Below are 16,471 nucleotides of genomic sequence, written 5' to 3'. Positions count from 1 at the left end.
CATTCGCATTTCTGGACTGCCCAAATGTTGTTGTTTGTCTAATGGTGATTTTCAGGACATGTTCTGCTTTCAATAACACCCTGGCAAAAACAAGTGGTGTGCCGCCAGGATACAGAGGCCACAAATGACACTGCCCTCGTTGTGATGTGGCACCCTGCCGCCACCAGTGCAACCAGAACAAAAATCTAAAGCTTCAAAGCTACTTTCTCGTCACGCAGACAACACTATGTGGAGCTCACGATGCTTGGTTGCTGCTGTTTCGACGTATGCTGCTCGATGTATTCGACGTTTTTTGTTTTTTTTTTACAGTTTGAGCACCATTATAGCGTTAATGGTGAAATGACTAATTTCTCACTGACTGGGGCTTTTAGAAGCAGACTTTAGTGCTCTCTGGAGACAGCAGATAAGCAGTAATTGCTGTGCTGGGATCAGCACTTTCCCTTTCAGTGCAAGCCCATGGGCACCCTTATACCGCCATTCATCAGGCTATCTCTCTCTCTCACTTTCTTTCTCTCTCTCTCTCTCTCCCCCCTCCCCTTTTCCTGGCAGGGTTAAGGAGTTTCTGCAGGTAAGTTCAAAAGCGGGGCAACTGATTTGAACTTGCCACATTGCTTCTAGCTGTATTTCCGGCAAACAACCCTGTTTTGATGTTTCTCTTGTTTTGACCATGCTTTCCCATAGACGAATGTAATTTTCCATAGTCAACAAAATGAATTTATGATTCCGTGCTTTTGTCATAACTGGGTGCGATGCGGCTGAGTAACAAATGTGGTGTTGGAAGCAGAGATTGTGTTGTTATTGTAACGGAGGCAGTAGGCTTAAAGCAAAAGCTCTCACCTTACATAACCAGTCCAGACAGCTCCCCTGTAAGGGCCCCTGCAGCCCACTGGTTCTGGGCCCCAAATCATAGTGCTGTTATATAAACCAAGGCCTCCCAAAAAGCCGAGAAAATCTGTCTGTTGCCTCTCTCCTCTTTCCTAATGCGTAATAGCTGCTGCACAGAAGCCAAGCCTCTCAGCGGACAGCGGTCTCTGGCAGCAATCAACCAAAACACCTACATACAGTACTGCCCTTGAATTTGCAAAACATACCGTGTGTATTCTTACACCGTTACTCATTGTATATAGTATTTCTTTTTGTGTGTATTTCTTATATTTTTTTGTTTTGTTTTGTTTGTTTACTGACATAGCACATGTAGAAAATACAGCAAATGTATAATTATGCTAGCTCTGCTCTATAGAAAACAAACTATTTTTTTTATCTTTGGTCCTGTATTTAAGCTTAAAATGCATGTACATTAGCAAACTTGGCAACACAACCCCATTCACATTCCAACATGCATGCCCCTGAGTTGTCTGAAGCTTATTGGCTGAAAATGGAACAGACCTGTGTGTATTATTTTGTCTCTCTTAATAGACAAAGTTTTAAAAACTTTTGCTGTTGCCTTGATGATGGTTAATGCGATTATGGTCGAAGGTTTCTAGATCACGATAACCCCTCTTATTTTACAGGCACTTCTAAATACTGTATGTATTGATTTCTACACAAGCAAACACAAACCCATATAAACACACATACACCGATCAGGCATAACTTTATCACCACTGACAGTTGATATGAATAACACTGATTATATCTTTATCATGGCACCTGTTAGTGGGTGGGATAAATTAGGCAGCAGGTGAACCTTTTGTCCTCAATTTGGTGTTCGAACAGAAGTTAATGCTGTTAATGCTCCACAGGTCAGGACTGTTTTGGCAGTATATATTTTAATTTTTAACATAAATAAGCTGCACCTGTCTATAAGCCGTCTACACTACTTTACACATGCTTTAACGAAAGACACGTTACACACGGTAAATTTCATGTTGCGCTTCCTTTAGGATCATAGCGGTATTTTGAGTATTTTGTGTCCTTATTATTTTCTGATGCTCATTTCTAAGTTTCTTTGACTAACCCTTAACGCTGTTGCCAAGAAAAATAAAAAAGCACGAGTTTTGGAAACCTGTCTGTGCTTATATGATTGCTGTTGCAACTGGAGTTAGTAAACTCTCCCTTCACCCAGACTCAACGCGTTACAACGGCTTTTATCTAAACAGTAGCCGACCAAGAAAGTCATTGTTCACTGTCTTCCTCCTTCCTTTCACAACTATTTCTCTCGGGAGTTTATATTTTGGCATTGTCGTGTGTTTAAAAATCACCCGATGGAAGTTTTTTCTTCCGAAGCCGTGCAGCTCAAAACACAGGTGAGGTGCGTTTTTTCTTTTCTGTTCGGAAATTTTATTGGTCTAATGTTATGGGGTTCCATTTTTTGGCTTGAAGTTTGTAAAACTGGGAAAAACACAGGAAAAAATAATAAATTAGCCGCGTCGTTGTTTAAGCCAAAACGTGGGAAAAAAGTAACGGCTTATAGTCCGAAAAATACGGTATATATATATTTATATATATATATATATATATATATATATATATATATATATATATATATATATATACACACACACACACACACACACACACACACACACACACACATATATATATACATACATATAAAATTGCTGCCTTTCTCCCTGCTGCTATTAGACTTTACAATCAGATTTGCTCCCATTGAACCAGTCAACAAAATATACACTGTTATTGTGTTTAACTGTGTAATAACAATAATTTTAAACCGTGCAATATTACATATGTGCAATATGGTTTTTTTTTTACATACATTTTTGATTACATTAACACGCAACCTTTGTCTCCTCTCCAACGATAGTTTGAGAAGACCGTTTTTAGTTCTGAACACCATGGACGTATTAAAGGGATTATATGCATCTTTAAACTGTTGCAATAATTAAAAAGAGTACGCATTACAGGAAAGAACAGCGTGCCAGGGCTGTAGACGCTGTGAAATGCTGCTCAAACTTAACAATGTCTCTAACTAAGTTTTGGCTCACCCATGTGTGTTTTTTTTCTCCGTCTCTCTTCCTTGTTCCATGAATGGAGAAGCCTACTTTTATTTGAGCCACATGAACCGTTCCCATGGTTTCAGACTCCTCAAACAAAGTAGTTTAGGAACAAAGACATAAACCTGGGGAGAAGCCAGAAGCAGTTCAGAGCCCACTGGCCTGAACGCCAGTGCTGCTCTCCTCGCTGTTTGCTTGCTCCATCCAACCCACGACATCCATAAAACTTTATTGCTACTCACTCCGTTAGCGCATAGTGCATGACATGAGATTATTGCGGTTTAGGTGTAATATCGTGCATGTTCCTGTTGGTTTGCGTGTGTGTCTGTTTGTGAAAATGATTGAAATGAATTTTGGAATTGAACAGTAGGGCCTTCTAGTGATAGAACATTCTAGACCATAAAATAAGAGCAGCACCTGCGTTTTGATAATTTCGTCATCTCTGTGGATTTTGAGAGTGTATCCACGGTTGCAGGTGACGGTACAGCGGACACCGTTGAAATAACCCGGACTGCTGCATTTCATTTCTGCGTTGTGTACCATAGGCTTGAGACAGTCGATGGCATCGCATGAGTAGTGTACACAACTGAGGAAGAGAAATATAGAATTATTACTATTATTACTATTATTATTATTATAAATTATATTATTCATAAAAGTAGTAGTAGATCTATAAGCTAAAAAGGCAAGATTTTTGTGTGTGTGTTTGTGTGTGTTCTGAACACGATTTCATTTGTAGCTGCATTAAAACACTTACCTTTGACCCATGGGGTTGTAGATCTCATTGCTTTGGCAGCCACTAATTGTGATGGGGTCAAAATACTGAAAGGAACGCAGCCCGATTCCAGAAATGGCCACCAGGGATGAGCGAAAGCTCACCACAATAGCTTTGGTTCTGTAGAAAGCAATGCTTAGGTCATGAATCACAGGGATCACTAGAGGGTTGTTCCTGCAACTCAGCCGCCATTCACCTACAAAAGATTTGAATCACATGAATCTACTTGCTGTCATGGCTACCAGTTCATCTCTACACAATGAAGCAGAAAACTTGAGATCATTTAACACAGTGTGTGATGCAGATTATAAGACTGAGCTCAAATGCATGATGAATGAAGTCAGACAAACCGAGATTGTGGAGCTGCTCCTTGGTGTCCACCAGCTGGACTGTGACATTGGTCTGGGACTGATCACTGTAGATGGTCCCATCTGCAGCCAGGTGTATAATGACAGCAGCAGCAACCATTGGGTGAGAATAATACGCCTGAAGATGTAAAATAAACTGTTAGTCATTTATACAAAAAAAAAAAAGGAATTCTCTTTTTCAGTCAAAAATTATTTCATAATTATTATTTGTCTTATTATAGTGATTATAGCACTTTTTTTAATAAACAAAGATATTAAGCAAACAGGGCCAAAAATGTGACATAAATCCCTATTTTTGGAATATACACTGATAAACATTATTTGTACAATATTGTATCCTTTTTTCACTCATGATATTTCAACACATGGACGATCCATTAATATTTATATTTTACAAAAAGATAAAACTTTAAACAATGCATGCAACTTTAGGTAATGAAAAAAAACCTCTTTAGAAAACAAATATTGGGGTTTATTATGTATGAAATTGGTAGAATATAGAAGTTTTTTCATTAAAAAGAGAACTAATTATTATAGTATTTGTATAAAATACAGGGTGGGATCACGAATCATTAATAATAATCATTGTACTTTTATTTACATTTCCTTCATATGCTTTAATATATTGGTTTGTCTGTACTTTAGAGTTTATTCATTAAACTTCTATGATGTAAGTATTTTCTTGGGTGCATCCAAACACCACCTTTTGAGAATTTATTTTCCTGTATTCAAAAGTAGGTCTGTTTTCATTAAAAGTAATGATTTACATTATAATTTTTAGTTCATACATAAGACTAACAGAATACTTTGTATAAATTCTGCAATTCTATATTTAAGCTCATATGTCAGCTGAATGAACAGGAACAGTGTGAACAACAGGTAAGAGCATCTATTAAGGTATAACAGACAATAAACCCCAAGCAAAATGACAAAAAAATTCAATTACAATTAGTTACAATATTACAAGCAATTTCATGCTGATCTGCTAGAACAGTTGATCCCTAATTATAGTAGCTGATAATTCAATGCTCTTTCATGTTTACATAAATATGAAAACACTTAATAAATGAAATGCCTTTTATAAATCTTTCAGCATTGCTTTATAAAACAATAGGGAGCTTATAAATGTGTTGAGAATTTAAATACTGTCACTTCTATTTTTTAAATAATTGGTGAGTTGGTGAAAAAAACTGATGATCTTGTCCTGTAGAGTATCAAAGTCTTGCCAATATTCACTCATTACTTAAACTAAGCATTAATTCAAATTGAAATAAAAAAATTTAATAAATGACTGCTGAGGTTTTTGTCATATCAGCCCTTCCTGTATTTACATGTAGTCACTTCACTCTTAAGGGTAGCTTACCTTTAATCTGTACTGGGTATTCCAGCTGTGGCGATGTGATTCCTCGCACGGAAACCAGGCATACTGAGATACCCCACCATCAGACAAGTCAAACACCTTCGAGAGACAGCTCTGAAAGGACACACACACGCACACAATTACGATTATATTTAACACATCAGACGTGTTAAATATAGCTTTACTGGTTTGATCATTCAATTCAATTCAATTTAAATCATTTGGACCCTGTCCCAAAGCAGCATTACAGAGATAAATCGATTACAAATGTGAATTTGAGCTAAAATTAGTCTCTATACAGAACGTTTATCCATAAAGAGCGAACCAGGGGGAAATGTGGCAAGAAATAGTTTCCTGAGATGGTATGAGGAAGAAACCTAGAGGGAAACCAGAATCAAAAGGGAACAATCCTCATCTGGGTGACAACGAATGTTCTTTATAGTTCCATCATTGTTGAGGTTACTGCCTAAAGAAGAACACTGCAGTAAAAGATACACCAATCAGGCGTAACATTATGACTTTATAACATTATGGCTGGTGAAGTGAATAACACTAATTATCTCTTCATCATGGCACCTGTTAGTGGGTGGGATATATTAGGCAGCAAGTAAATTTAACGTGTTAAAATCAGGAAAAATGGGCAAGCATAAGGATTTGAGTGAGTTTGACTAGGCCAAATTGTGATAGCTAGATAATTGGGTCAGAGCATCTCCAAAACTGCAGCTTCTTGGTCTACAGTGGTCAGTATCTATCAAAAGTGGTCCAAGGAAGGAACAGTGGTAAATTGGCAACAGGGCCATGGGCAGCCAAGGCTCATTGATGCACGTTGGGAGTGAGGGCTGGCCCATGTGGTTCGATCCAACAGATGAGCTTCTGTAGCTCAAATTGCTAAAGAAGTTATTACTGTTAATTCTCTAAAACAGGTCAGGACTGTTTTGAAAGTGAAAGAGGGACCAACACAATATTAGGCAGGTGATCAAAATGTTATGCCTGATCAGTGTAAATAATTAAGATAGAATTTAGATCATGTGAGACCTATAATTAAGTAGAGACACCCCAGTTACAGTACTAACCTCTTCATTCTCTCTCTATATGGGATTGTATGTTTCAGATGCCTCGGAATAAGCGAAAAGCTCTAGACATCCAGTCAGAGGAATATGATCTCAAAAACGGAATTGCTCAAATGTGACCCTGCATTGTGGGGATAATGTAACTGAAAGTCCCTAAAACACTTGTGGTCTCTTTGAAAGCCAAATATTTCGAAGTTGCATAAAACATACTCGTTTGATTCAATAAAGATTAATCTGATGCCTTAAAAAGAATAACTCAATCTGACTTATTCAATTCATCTGACATTTGCAAGCAGCATGTCAAATACAACAGAAGCTTACAGAAACCCGGGAGATTTGAACCCACTGAACCCAAGTGTGGGGTGACAGCAGTGATACGCTAGGTGACACTGGTGAGCTGCATGGTTCTTGAGATTGTAAATGGCACTAATTATGTATAGTGCGCGTGTTTGTGTGTGCGTGTGTGTTTGTGTGTGTGTGTGTGTGTGTGTGTGTGTGTGTGTGTGTGAGTGAGTGTGTGTGTGTGTATATGGGTGTGTGTGAGCGTAACAGGAGCAGTGGGAACGGTCGGGCTGTCTGCTGTCTCTGCACAATGGATGTCCTCAGTATTTTTGGAGTAGTTTATGGTGGAGAGTTTCTGCCCTATCAGCATTACAATGACTGTTTGGCCTTTACACTGTGCCTGTGTTTTTTTACCTGCACACACACACACACACACACACACACACACACACACACACACACACACACACACACACACACACACACACACACACACAAACATCTGTCGTTTCCAGCAATGTGCATAAATCCTGCACTTATTAACTTGTAAATCATTTCATGCAGTTCACATCAATACATTTGCTAACATACAACTGTCTCTGGGAAAAAAGTTGGGTTCCAAATCACACCCAGCATCAGAAGTCTTGAGGAAAATATAGAGCTTCATAAAACAGGTAAAACATCATATACACACTGTCTTTCAATTAAAATGTGTATACTCGGCTTAGATTAGCAAAGGTGTACCTACAATTGTTTAGACAAGCCCTTAACTTTACTTAATTATTACTGATTAGGTTTGAAACTTTTGATTTGAAGAATTTTTGCATGTGCATTTTTTTGCACTGGTGCTACAAATTAACACGTTTGACTAGTGTCAAGGATTATGAACAGATGAGACATCTGTTTTAAACTAAAAGTAGAGGAACACATACTTATTTTATTTGTTCATTTTTAAACATTCTTTTTGTTCATCACCTTTTTTTAATCAACCCAGTCAAAATCTATGAAAGTTCATGGAACCTGTTTTCTTTCTCAGGTGGATAATTTTACATAGATGCATGTGATTGAGCAGAGGAATTTTGTCAGGTCTATGTGCAGACAGCTGTCCTTTGTTTGAGTACCTCAATGTATAGGAAGCTTAACAGACATTTTAATAGGCTATTGTATGGAGTCAACAAACCTACAGTATAGACTGTTAGCATGTCAGTTGAGTGTCATTACCCAGACTAAACAGACTAATTTCAAACAGTTTATAGTAGATGCTCCAAATGGTTTGGGTTAGATTATCTATACATTGTCTTATCCCAGTTCATATCCCAAGCCATTCACACACATACATATATATACATATACATATATATATATATATATATATATATATATATATATACATATATATATTCATTAATTTTCTCCCGCTTATCCGTAATTCGGGTCGCGGAGGGCAGCAGTCTAAGCAGGCCCCCGCCCTCGACTGCTGCCCAATCCTCACAGCACCGTCCCTTACGGTCCCTACTGCAGGTGGTGAACCCTAGGGAAGGCGGCCCCACTTCACTCCGATGTCACGGACCTTGATATTTCCCTCGTAAGGGACTCCCAGAGCATAGAGGGTTAAGGGCCTTGCTCAAGGGCCCAAGAGTGGCAGCTTGGCGATACCGGGGCTTGAACCCCAGACCTTCCGATTGGCAACCCAGTGCCTTAACCGCTGGAGCCACCACTCCCCCTCCTATATATATATATACATATATACATATATACATATATATAAATATGTATATATACATTTCAGAATTTTATAGACCATCACATTGATTCTCACTGACAGTGAATACAACTTATAATACTTGAACATTATAATGCCACTGTCTACAATCAATAAAAAAATAGCAAGCAATATCCCTTATTGTTAAATTGCTCTATTGTTTCCAGATTCAGGTGGCTGTACATATACATTAGCACTCTATAGTACTGTAGCATGCTTTTCTACAGTGCTTCACAAATTTAACATACAAGAGTAGTATGGCACTCTTCTGAAAGTAGAGACTATTAAACAGAACCACTGAAAACCATAATTTGCCCCTATTATCAGCAATTCAGGTCTAATGAAATACAGGTCTACAATGAATTACAATTTATATATTTACAAAGTAGCCAAAAAGTGAGCACAAGCCATACTGTATGAGCAAGACACATGCAATTTCTGAAAGTGTATTTATGAATTACAATGAAGTTTAAATCATTGCATTTGGCCTAGCACTATAAATCCTGCACAGCATGGTGGGAATAGTTATATTACATGATTAATTCAGGAGAGTATTTTTTTTCTGAGCAGAGGGGTCGTTGTTTGTTCTACAAACAACATAAAATTGACTAGGTCCAAGAAATGTGTAAAATGATAAATATTTCATATTACAACATCCAAGAAGTAATCGGGCTCATTTCAGGCATCTTTCAGAGAGTGCCAATGTTTTACAGTCCCTTTGTGTAACGGCAGCCATAGTTTTTTTTTAAAATAGTGGGTTTAAAAGGAACAAATTCACATTTAACAATAGACATTGCTACAAAGCAGCCTTAAAAACATCTTGATGAAGATTGAGACTTGTAATGAACAAAGGTAAACTCCCTGAGACAATAAAATGTGACATCATATCGGATAATTACTTTTTAATAGCAATAAACTTTTCACAACATCACATCTGTATGTCAAACAGTACTAAATATGTGGAAAGTCTACAGTTTCTAAGTGAAATTATCCAGATGTTGAGCATCTGCGAAAAAAAAAGATTATTAAAAGTCTTGAGTGGATACATTCAGGGAACAGCGTGAGACCTCACACATTTTTTTGATTTACAGGAAGCCATTTGAAGCAGCTTCAATCACTCTCAATGCTGTACGAGCCACTTTGGTCCACAACCAGCTTTGATTTCTGTAATAACCTTGACAGTGTTAGAAATATGAGTTATGAGTGAAGTGAGAAATGTGTGTGTGTGTGTGTGTGTGTGTGTGTGTGTGTGTGTGTGTGAGAGAGAGAGAGAGAGAGAGAGAGAGAGAGAGAGAGAGAGAGAGAGAGAGATTTTGTCACCTTTGTCACAGCAGGGTACCCAGCAGCCACCTCTGCAGGGCAATGTATTCTGTGCTCATTGGAAACCTCCACCCCTGTGGCCCACTGGTCCAGGAAACCACTGGGTGTGTAGAGCCCACAATCTCTCACGCTTGTTTCCCGCTCAAAGTCCTCACAAAGGCCATCGCCATCATAAAAGTAGCAAAGACTTGGCTCATCTACACGAGAAAAAACACACACATACATGGAAAACCATGCAAATGTATTAAAATGTGTCAACACCTTAGTGACTCATTGGCAACAATGAAAAAAAGTCAGTATTTAGAAAGTGCTTGCTCAAGTAAGTCTGTTCTACTGTATTGATTCCTTCAAGACATTAAACACTTCATTCGGGAACGACCCTTCAAATTCATATTATTGCCACTCCCTATTTAAGGGATCTCGGCATAGGCTTCCTAATGGAACACAGCCAAGTTGCTAAAGCTATTGATATTTTAAGTGGGCCAATAATAAATTGGCATTGTAATTACTTTTCACCATTTTACAAATCTCTTTCTTTTATGTTTTTAAAAAATTTGCTTTAGATGATTAACACTCAGCCATACTGATTCAGCTCTTCCTCTTTGCAAAGGCTTGCAAATTCAGCAAACATGCCTATCATCAACTTGTTCAATTTAAATATACCGGATGATTACACTGTATCTTTTACAGCTTATAACATCCATTGGAGCTATGAACCATTGGCGTTCCACTCTTTATGCAATCCTGTATTACCCTTTTGGCTTTCTATAATACATAGTAGGCCATTGTTTCTGTTTCTATTTATCTACTTGCAGCCTTTGTAATTGGCTTCACCTGTTCCCTGTTTCCACCTCTTTACTTGAGTGACTTGGTTTCCCTGTGTTTCATCAAAGCCTTGCATATGTTTTTGCAATTTGTAATCTGTGGTCTTCTGATTTGTGTTTTTGTGTGCTTTTTTTGCAGTTGTTTGTTTTGCTAGTTACCTAGTTGTGTTTTGTCTGTTTCTTGTTTTGAATTCCTCCGACATGTCTGGATTGAGAAAATGATTTTGTTCTTGTTTAACCTTGTCTGGACTGTTACAATAACGTTCAGAAAATCTGGAAACGAGAGAAATACTTTCTGGCTTCTTTCAGCTTCTATACATCTGCAGATAAAACTTACACATATAAGTTGTGTAATATATATATATATATATGTATGTATGTATGTATATATATGTATGTGTATATATATATATATATATATATATGTATGTATGTATGTATATGTGTATGTATGTATGTATATGTGTATATGTGTATGTAAGTTTTATCTGCAGACAGCCCAATAATTTGATTGGTGGCATTTTAAGAGTTCCTTTAATGCACTGGAATGCTTCACTGTGTGTATCACTTTTTTTTTGTTTTTTTGACAACAAATATTTCCATAGAATCTACCTAATTTGAAATGGTCACAACAGTAGTGTTAGTGACACTTCAAATAATGTTAAAAGTTTTAGTTTAAAATATAAAAGAATAACAATAATCAGAATATTTGCTAATATTGTGTCTAAAAATCTCTTACTTTTCGTTTAGAAAACTGTTTTTTAAAATCAGTATCAATTGCAGCCATTCACAGTCATGCTGAGATTTTGGTTGAAGCACCTATGGCTGGCGACAACCATATAACCCATCTACAAGCAGGTCAAAATTTGGTCTTTAAATAAGCCCATCCCTGGAATTTTGGAATGTCAAGTGCCAGTACATGCCAGTGAGTTTTAAGATTATGATGTACAGACATGCAAATAATAGCAAGTCAACTGGAGTCCCAGTGAAGTTCTGTAAACCTACTCTTCTCTTTCATGCCTGCTAGTCAAGAGCCATAGGGTGCTGACGAAACATGTGGCCAGCCAGAAAATTTCTAGCGGATATCCACCTATCAACGGGAGTAACCCACTCCTAGCACGCTATGTACAAGAGTGGGATGGGCCACTGACAGAGACAATTGTTAACACCCAGAGGAAGTCACAAAGTGTTCAGGACAAGGGGTTTAAGAAGCACCTTCCTGGCAATGCTTTAAATAAGCTTGTCTTATTAATAGTATATTCCCACTTACTGAACTTTTCAGGTTCCACATAAAAAAAATTAAAAGAAGAAAACATTATACTCAGAAATGTTTGTGAGGATTTTGTTGCTTAGATGTGAGACAAATAAAAAATAGACATGATGATGATACAAAGCCTTTGCATATCACAAATTTTTTCCTTAAAATTAAATTTAGAGTAGACGCTTGTACAAGATTGTGCTTACAGTGTAAATAAACAAAGCAAATGTATTTCTTTAAAGTATTTATGTAGCTTTTTCTCATATCTGTACTTAACTAAAGTATTTCCATTCCGTTCCTTTTTATTTATGAGCGAATATAAATGCAGCAAGAAGTAGTGAAGTAGTTGAAAAGAAGGTTTTGTGCTCATGAAAATTTGAATAGATATCAGTCAGTGTTTGATTAATTAATATTATTCTATCAATAGATCGGTGTGCTAAGAGTAACTTCAAAGTCTTTTCACATAAAATGAGTTGATTAAGCAAGAGTTTTGTGACATAAATGATAATAGGAGATTATAGCCATGTTACATAAACTTTCTTTCAGCTTCTCCCGTTAGGGGTCGCCACAGCGGACCATCCGCATGTTTAATTTGGCACATGTTTTTACGCTGGATGCCCTTCCTAACGCAACCCTCCCCATTTATCCGGGCTTGGGACTGCCACTAAGGTTTATGCAACCCTAATGGTTGGGGTGGTTCCCTGACAAGGGGATCGAACCCAGGCCGAAGCGGTGAGAGCGCTGCATCCTAACCACTAGACCACCAGGGAACAATATAGCCATAATACATAATACAGGCAAATACTTTTGTACTTTTACTCAAGAAAAAGTTTAAAGGGAACATTTTTCTTCGTTTACTGGAGTAATATTTTACCTAGTGTATCTCTACTTTAACTCAACTACATGGTTTGTGTACTTCATCCACCACTGGAAATAACAGGGTTCACTGAGACTGTTAAAAGTCAAATTTTCAGTGGCTCCACTTTGCTATAGCCTTATAGAGATGTTATGCAAGAAAAACAAAGTCCAACACTTTGGTAACTAGTATAGGGGAAACGAACGCCAACAAAATGCTGACACCGGATTTTCTATAGAAAAAAGTGGATCTGTAAAGCATGAACTCAACGAACTCCTTCAAAACAAGTGGCTTAATGGTTTCTTCTCAGAGGAGAGTTGCTAATTAAGCTGTACTGAACATCAGAGCAACTCCAGAGGGCACACTTTGACAAATGTCTCAGGTCATCCCTTCAGATCAATATACATTCAGAGGAACACTTCAAAGGCTTGCAGGATTCTTGTGACACTTTTCCTTCTCTACACTCTGCTATGACTCACTTTCATTCACAAGTTTTGTCAGGAAAATGCGACACTTCAAACAGGAAAAGCAACACAATAGTCTTTTCTAGCATTTCTATTAATTCCATTGCATAATGCACAATGGTGTGGGATTATCTGAGGTTTTTGTATGGAAATAGTTTTCCTTTGGTCGGAGAAGTGTTTGTGGGTCTTTGAGAGTTCACATCATCTCAGTTAGAAGGCTTAATTACCTACATGCTGCAAAGAAGCTGCCGTATTAGCATGACAATCAGGTAGCCCAGTCTGATTAACCATGCATTAGAAAGAGCAAGCTGACTTGTTGGTGCATTCATGGAACAAACTAAAAGATAAATTCATATAGAAACCATAAAAACAGATAGAATATTCATTGATAAATGTATTACCAAAACTGCAAAACATTAGTCTTTAAATCTAACCAGGCAGGATCACATTATCTACCTTGTGTGGACTTTAAAATTAAATCGCATTAAATGCGGCCCTTGTTCACACAAAATATTGATACCAGCTGTTTGTTGATGCACCATCTATAAAATGCTACTTTAAATCAAATATTATGTCTTGCTTTCCTGATAAGCATACACTTTTGGGCATACATACCAACACAGTTGAAAAAAGGTTCCTTTTTGCACTGATTGGAACAGCCATCTCCATTGGCAAAGTTCATGTCATCACACTGCTCCCCTAGAAAACTGAAACACACACACACACACACACACACACACACACATACACACACACACACACACACACACACACACACACACACACACACACACACACACACACAAAGTCAATAAAATCATTTAATTTTATCTGCTTAAAGATTAAATCAATATATTTGTAGTTCCACAGTAAATGTTGTATAATCTCAACAGACATTTCTATATTCTTAATAATATTTGCCTAAACACCACTTATCTCACTTTCTGAGAGCTGCAGTATTTCCTAGGCTTAAGCATTTACGATATCCCCCAATTATGTCTTTAATAAGTACATCTTTGCAAATATTTAATTCAATTCTATTCAGCTTTTGTTGTATAGCGCTTTTAACCATATAGACATTATTTCAAAGCAGCTTTACAGACACAAAGAGGTTTTGATGTTGGAATATATAAGTTTACTGCCTATAGGTTTGTGTCTTATAAGGTCATGCCTAATGAACAAGCCAGTGTAAACTTTCTGAAATGGGATGAGGAAGAAACCTTGAGAGGAACGGAATCAAAAGGAAACGCATCCACATCTGGGTGGCACCAAATGTCCATTTATTATAGTTTAATCACTGTTCAGTGTAATGTTCAGTGTACAATAATGACTGTCATTAAATAGTAGTGTTTAAAACTTAAACTGGATAATAGCTTCTGTCTATCTGACCACTGTTGCTATGATTATGCCTATTTCTGCTTAGACAGCAAAAAGATTTTCAAAGCTTTGTCACTGTCCATGCTATCATGATCGTGCATTATCCTACCCTTACCATAACTGTCGTAACTACTGCAGCAGAATGTAAAATAAGAACGAATAATTTTAATAAATAAGTTAATTTTCTAACCCTGCTAGACAATATGCACATTTTAATTCATTTCAATTAATGCAAGAATTTGGAAAGAATCCAAACCTACAAATGGTCCTTACTTTTCTTGAAGTGCTTGTGAGCTTAAAGTGACTTACTGTTGAATGAGTCCATCTCCACAGTACGGTGAACCCAGCTTATGTACAAGAGCAGGAGATGGCTCACTTTCCGCATTCTTGGAAACAGTCAGCACCTGGTATGTATACGTCTCACCAGACTGTATGTCCCTACAGAGATATATTTACAGTGTTAGAGAATATCCAGCTTTTTGGGGTCCTTATTATTTATTCCTGTTTAATCAGTTCAAGCTACATATCATTGTTAGCATCAGATCATCAGACAGTTGCTAATGATCCAGTGGAGAGATAAGAAAAGTTGATTAAGTAGAGAAGATAGCGGAGGCCAAGGACATGTGAGACCGTAGCAGATATATTTCCATCAATGTGTGTGTTATTAAAAGTGTACACACCCATATATTTCAGGGCAAACCCCATACGGCAATTTCAGAAAATAGATAGTATGTTCAAAAGTGAAAAGTCTTACATTATTGCCCTTCAAATGTGTAAAACAAAATGCTGATTTGAGTCACCTCTAAAAGCAGGAGATAAAAAGCACAAGGAAATGAAAAGAGAGCAAACACAAAAATCTACGAAAAGTCAAGCATTGAAAATATGATTACATTAGAACAAAGTATACTATATCATTGGAACGGTGAAAATCCAACACTGGCCCGTAATACAAACCCTCACGTCCACAAAGAAACAGACTCAGCTGTATTTCTGCAAGGTAAAGGCCCTGTCATAATCAGGGTGACTACAATGGGATCAGCAGAAGCCCATGACATTTGACCCATCGCACTCGCATAACAAAACAGCAGAGAAGCTGCATGCAGGTGTGTAGGTTAACTACTCCAAGAACACAAACTTTAATTCATCTCATCAATTGTGTGGAAAGCTGAGGCAGCTGTTTTAGGTAGGTTCACTGCTAGATGCTACAGTTTGAAGTAGTAACCCAGCTGAAATACTCCAGTCTTCCTAAACATTAAAGCGCAGTTCAGTAAGCATCACTTACATGAGAAAAGCAAAGGGGACCAAAGGAAGTGCTTATGTCGAAATCTTATCCAATCCCAGAGGCAGGAGTTAGAAGATCCTGTGGTCAGATTATGTTTTTATAAGACATGTTTGTTGTGGTCAGGCAAAAGCAAAGCTAAATGTGCTCTATTGGCATTCTTAATAGCCATAATGATTAAAAAGCATTTGGTCATTGATATCTTATTTCAGGGGGTAATGTGTTTAAAATCTTGTTAAAATGTATGCAGTTGAAAAAATGTCTTATACGAAAAAAAATGTCCTATACGAACATTCCAACATAGAGCAAATAAAAGGCAGATCATGCCACCATATTTGGCAAATCTTGCACATAGTGATTCGCCGGAGCTGCTTTCTATTTTTTTTGCTTTTAAGATTATAACACTGTTTTTCAAGCCTCAGAATGTGAAGTGGACCATGCAACATAATTTTTTGTCCTAAGTGTCTGGTCATTGTAGTCCTTGACTTTAGTCTTTAGTCTTTACCTTAGTCTTAAGAT

The 16,471-nt window shown here is 37.3% G+C and overlaps 1 protein-coding gene across 2 annotated transcripts in view; it reads right to left on the bottom strand.

Annotated features, from left to right (window-relative positions):
- pappab (pregnancy-associated plasma protein A, pappalysin 1b) overlaps positions 1-16,471 on the bottom strand; it is a 66,957-nt gene that overhangs the window by 21,526 nt on the left and 28,960 nt on the right. For both annotated transcript variants that reach the window (XR_014531238.1, XM_083527642.1), the window contains exons 8-14: positions 14,983-15,111; positions 13,912-14,003; positions 9,895-10,091; positions 5,464-5,574; positions 4,083-4,218; positions 3,715-3,928; positions 3,375-3,543 (exon numbers count right to left, since the gene is read on the bottom strand). Coding sequence is in view for 1 of the 2 variants with exons in the window: in XM_083527642.1 (XP_083383768.1) it covers positions 3,375-3,543; positions 3,715-3,928; positions 4,083-4,218; positions 5,464-5,574; positions 9,895-10,091; positions 13,912-14,003; positions 14,983-15,111 (1,048 nt within the window). In the remaining variant the exon portion in view is untranslated. The remainder of the gene's footprint in view (positions 1-3,374; positions 3,544-3,714; positions 3,929-4,082; positions 4,219-5,463; positions 5,575-9,894; positions 10,092-13,911; positions 14,004-14,982; positions 15,112-16,471) is intronic.

Source organism: Silurus aristotelis (assembly GCF_946808225.1).
Source record: "Silurus aristotelis genome assembly, chromosome: 23".
Lineage (NCBI taxonomy): Eukaryota > Metazoa > Chordata > Actinopteri > Siluriformes > Siluridae > Silurus > Silurus aristotelis.
The sequence above is the reverse complement of the archived record's forward strand: the minus strand, read 5'-3'. Positions and strand labels throughout refer to the sequence as shown.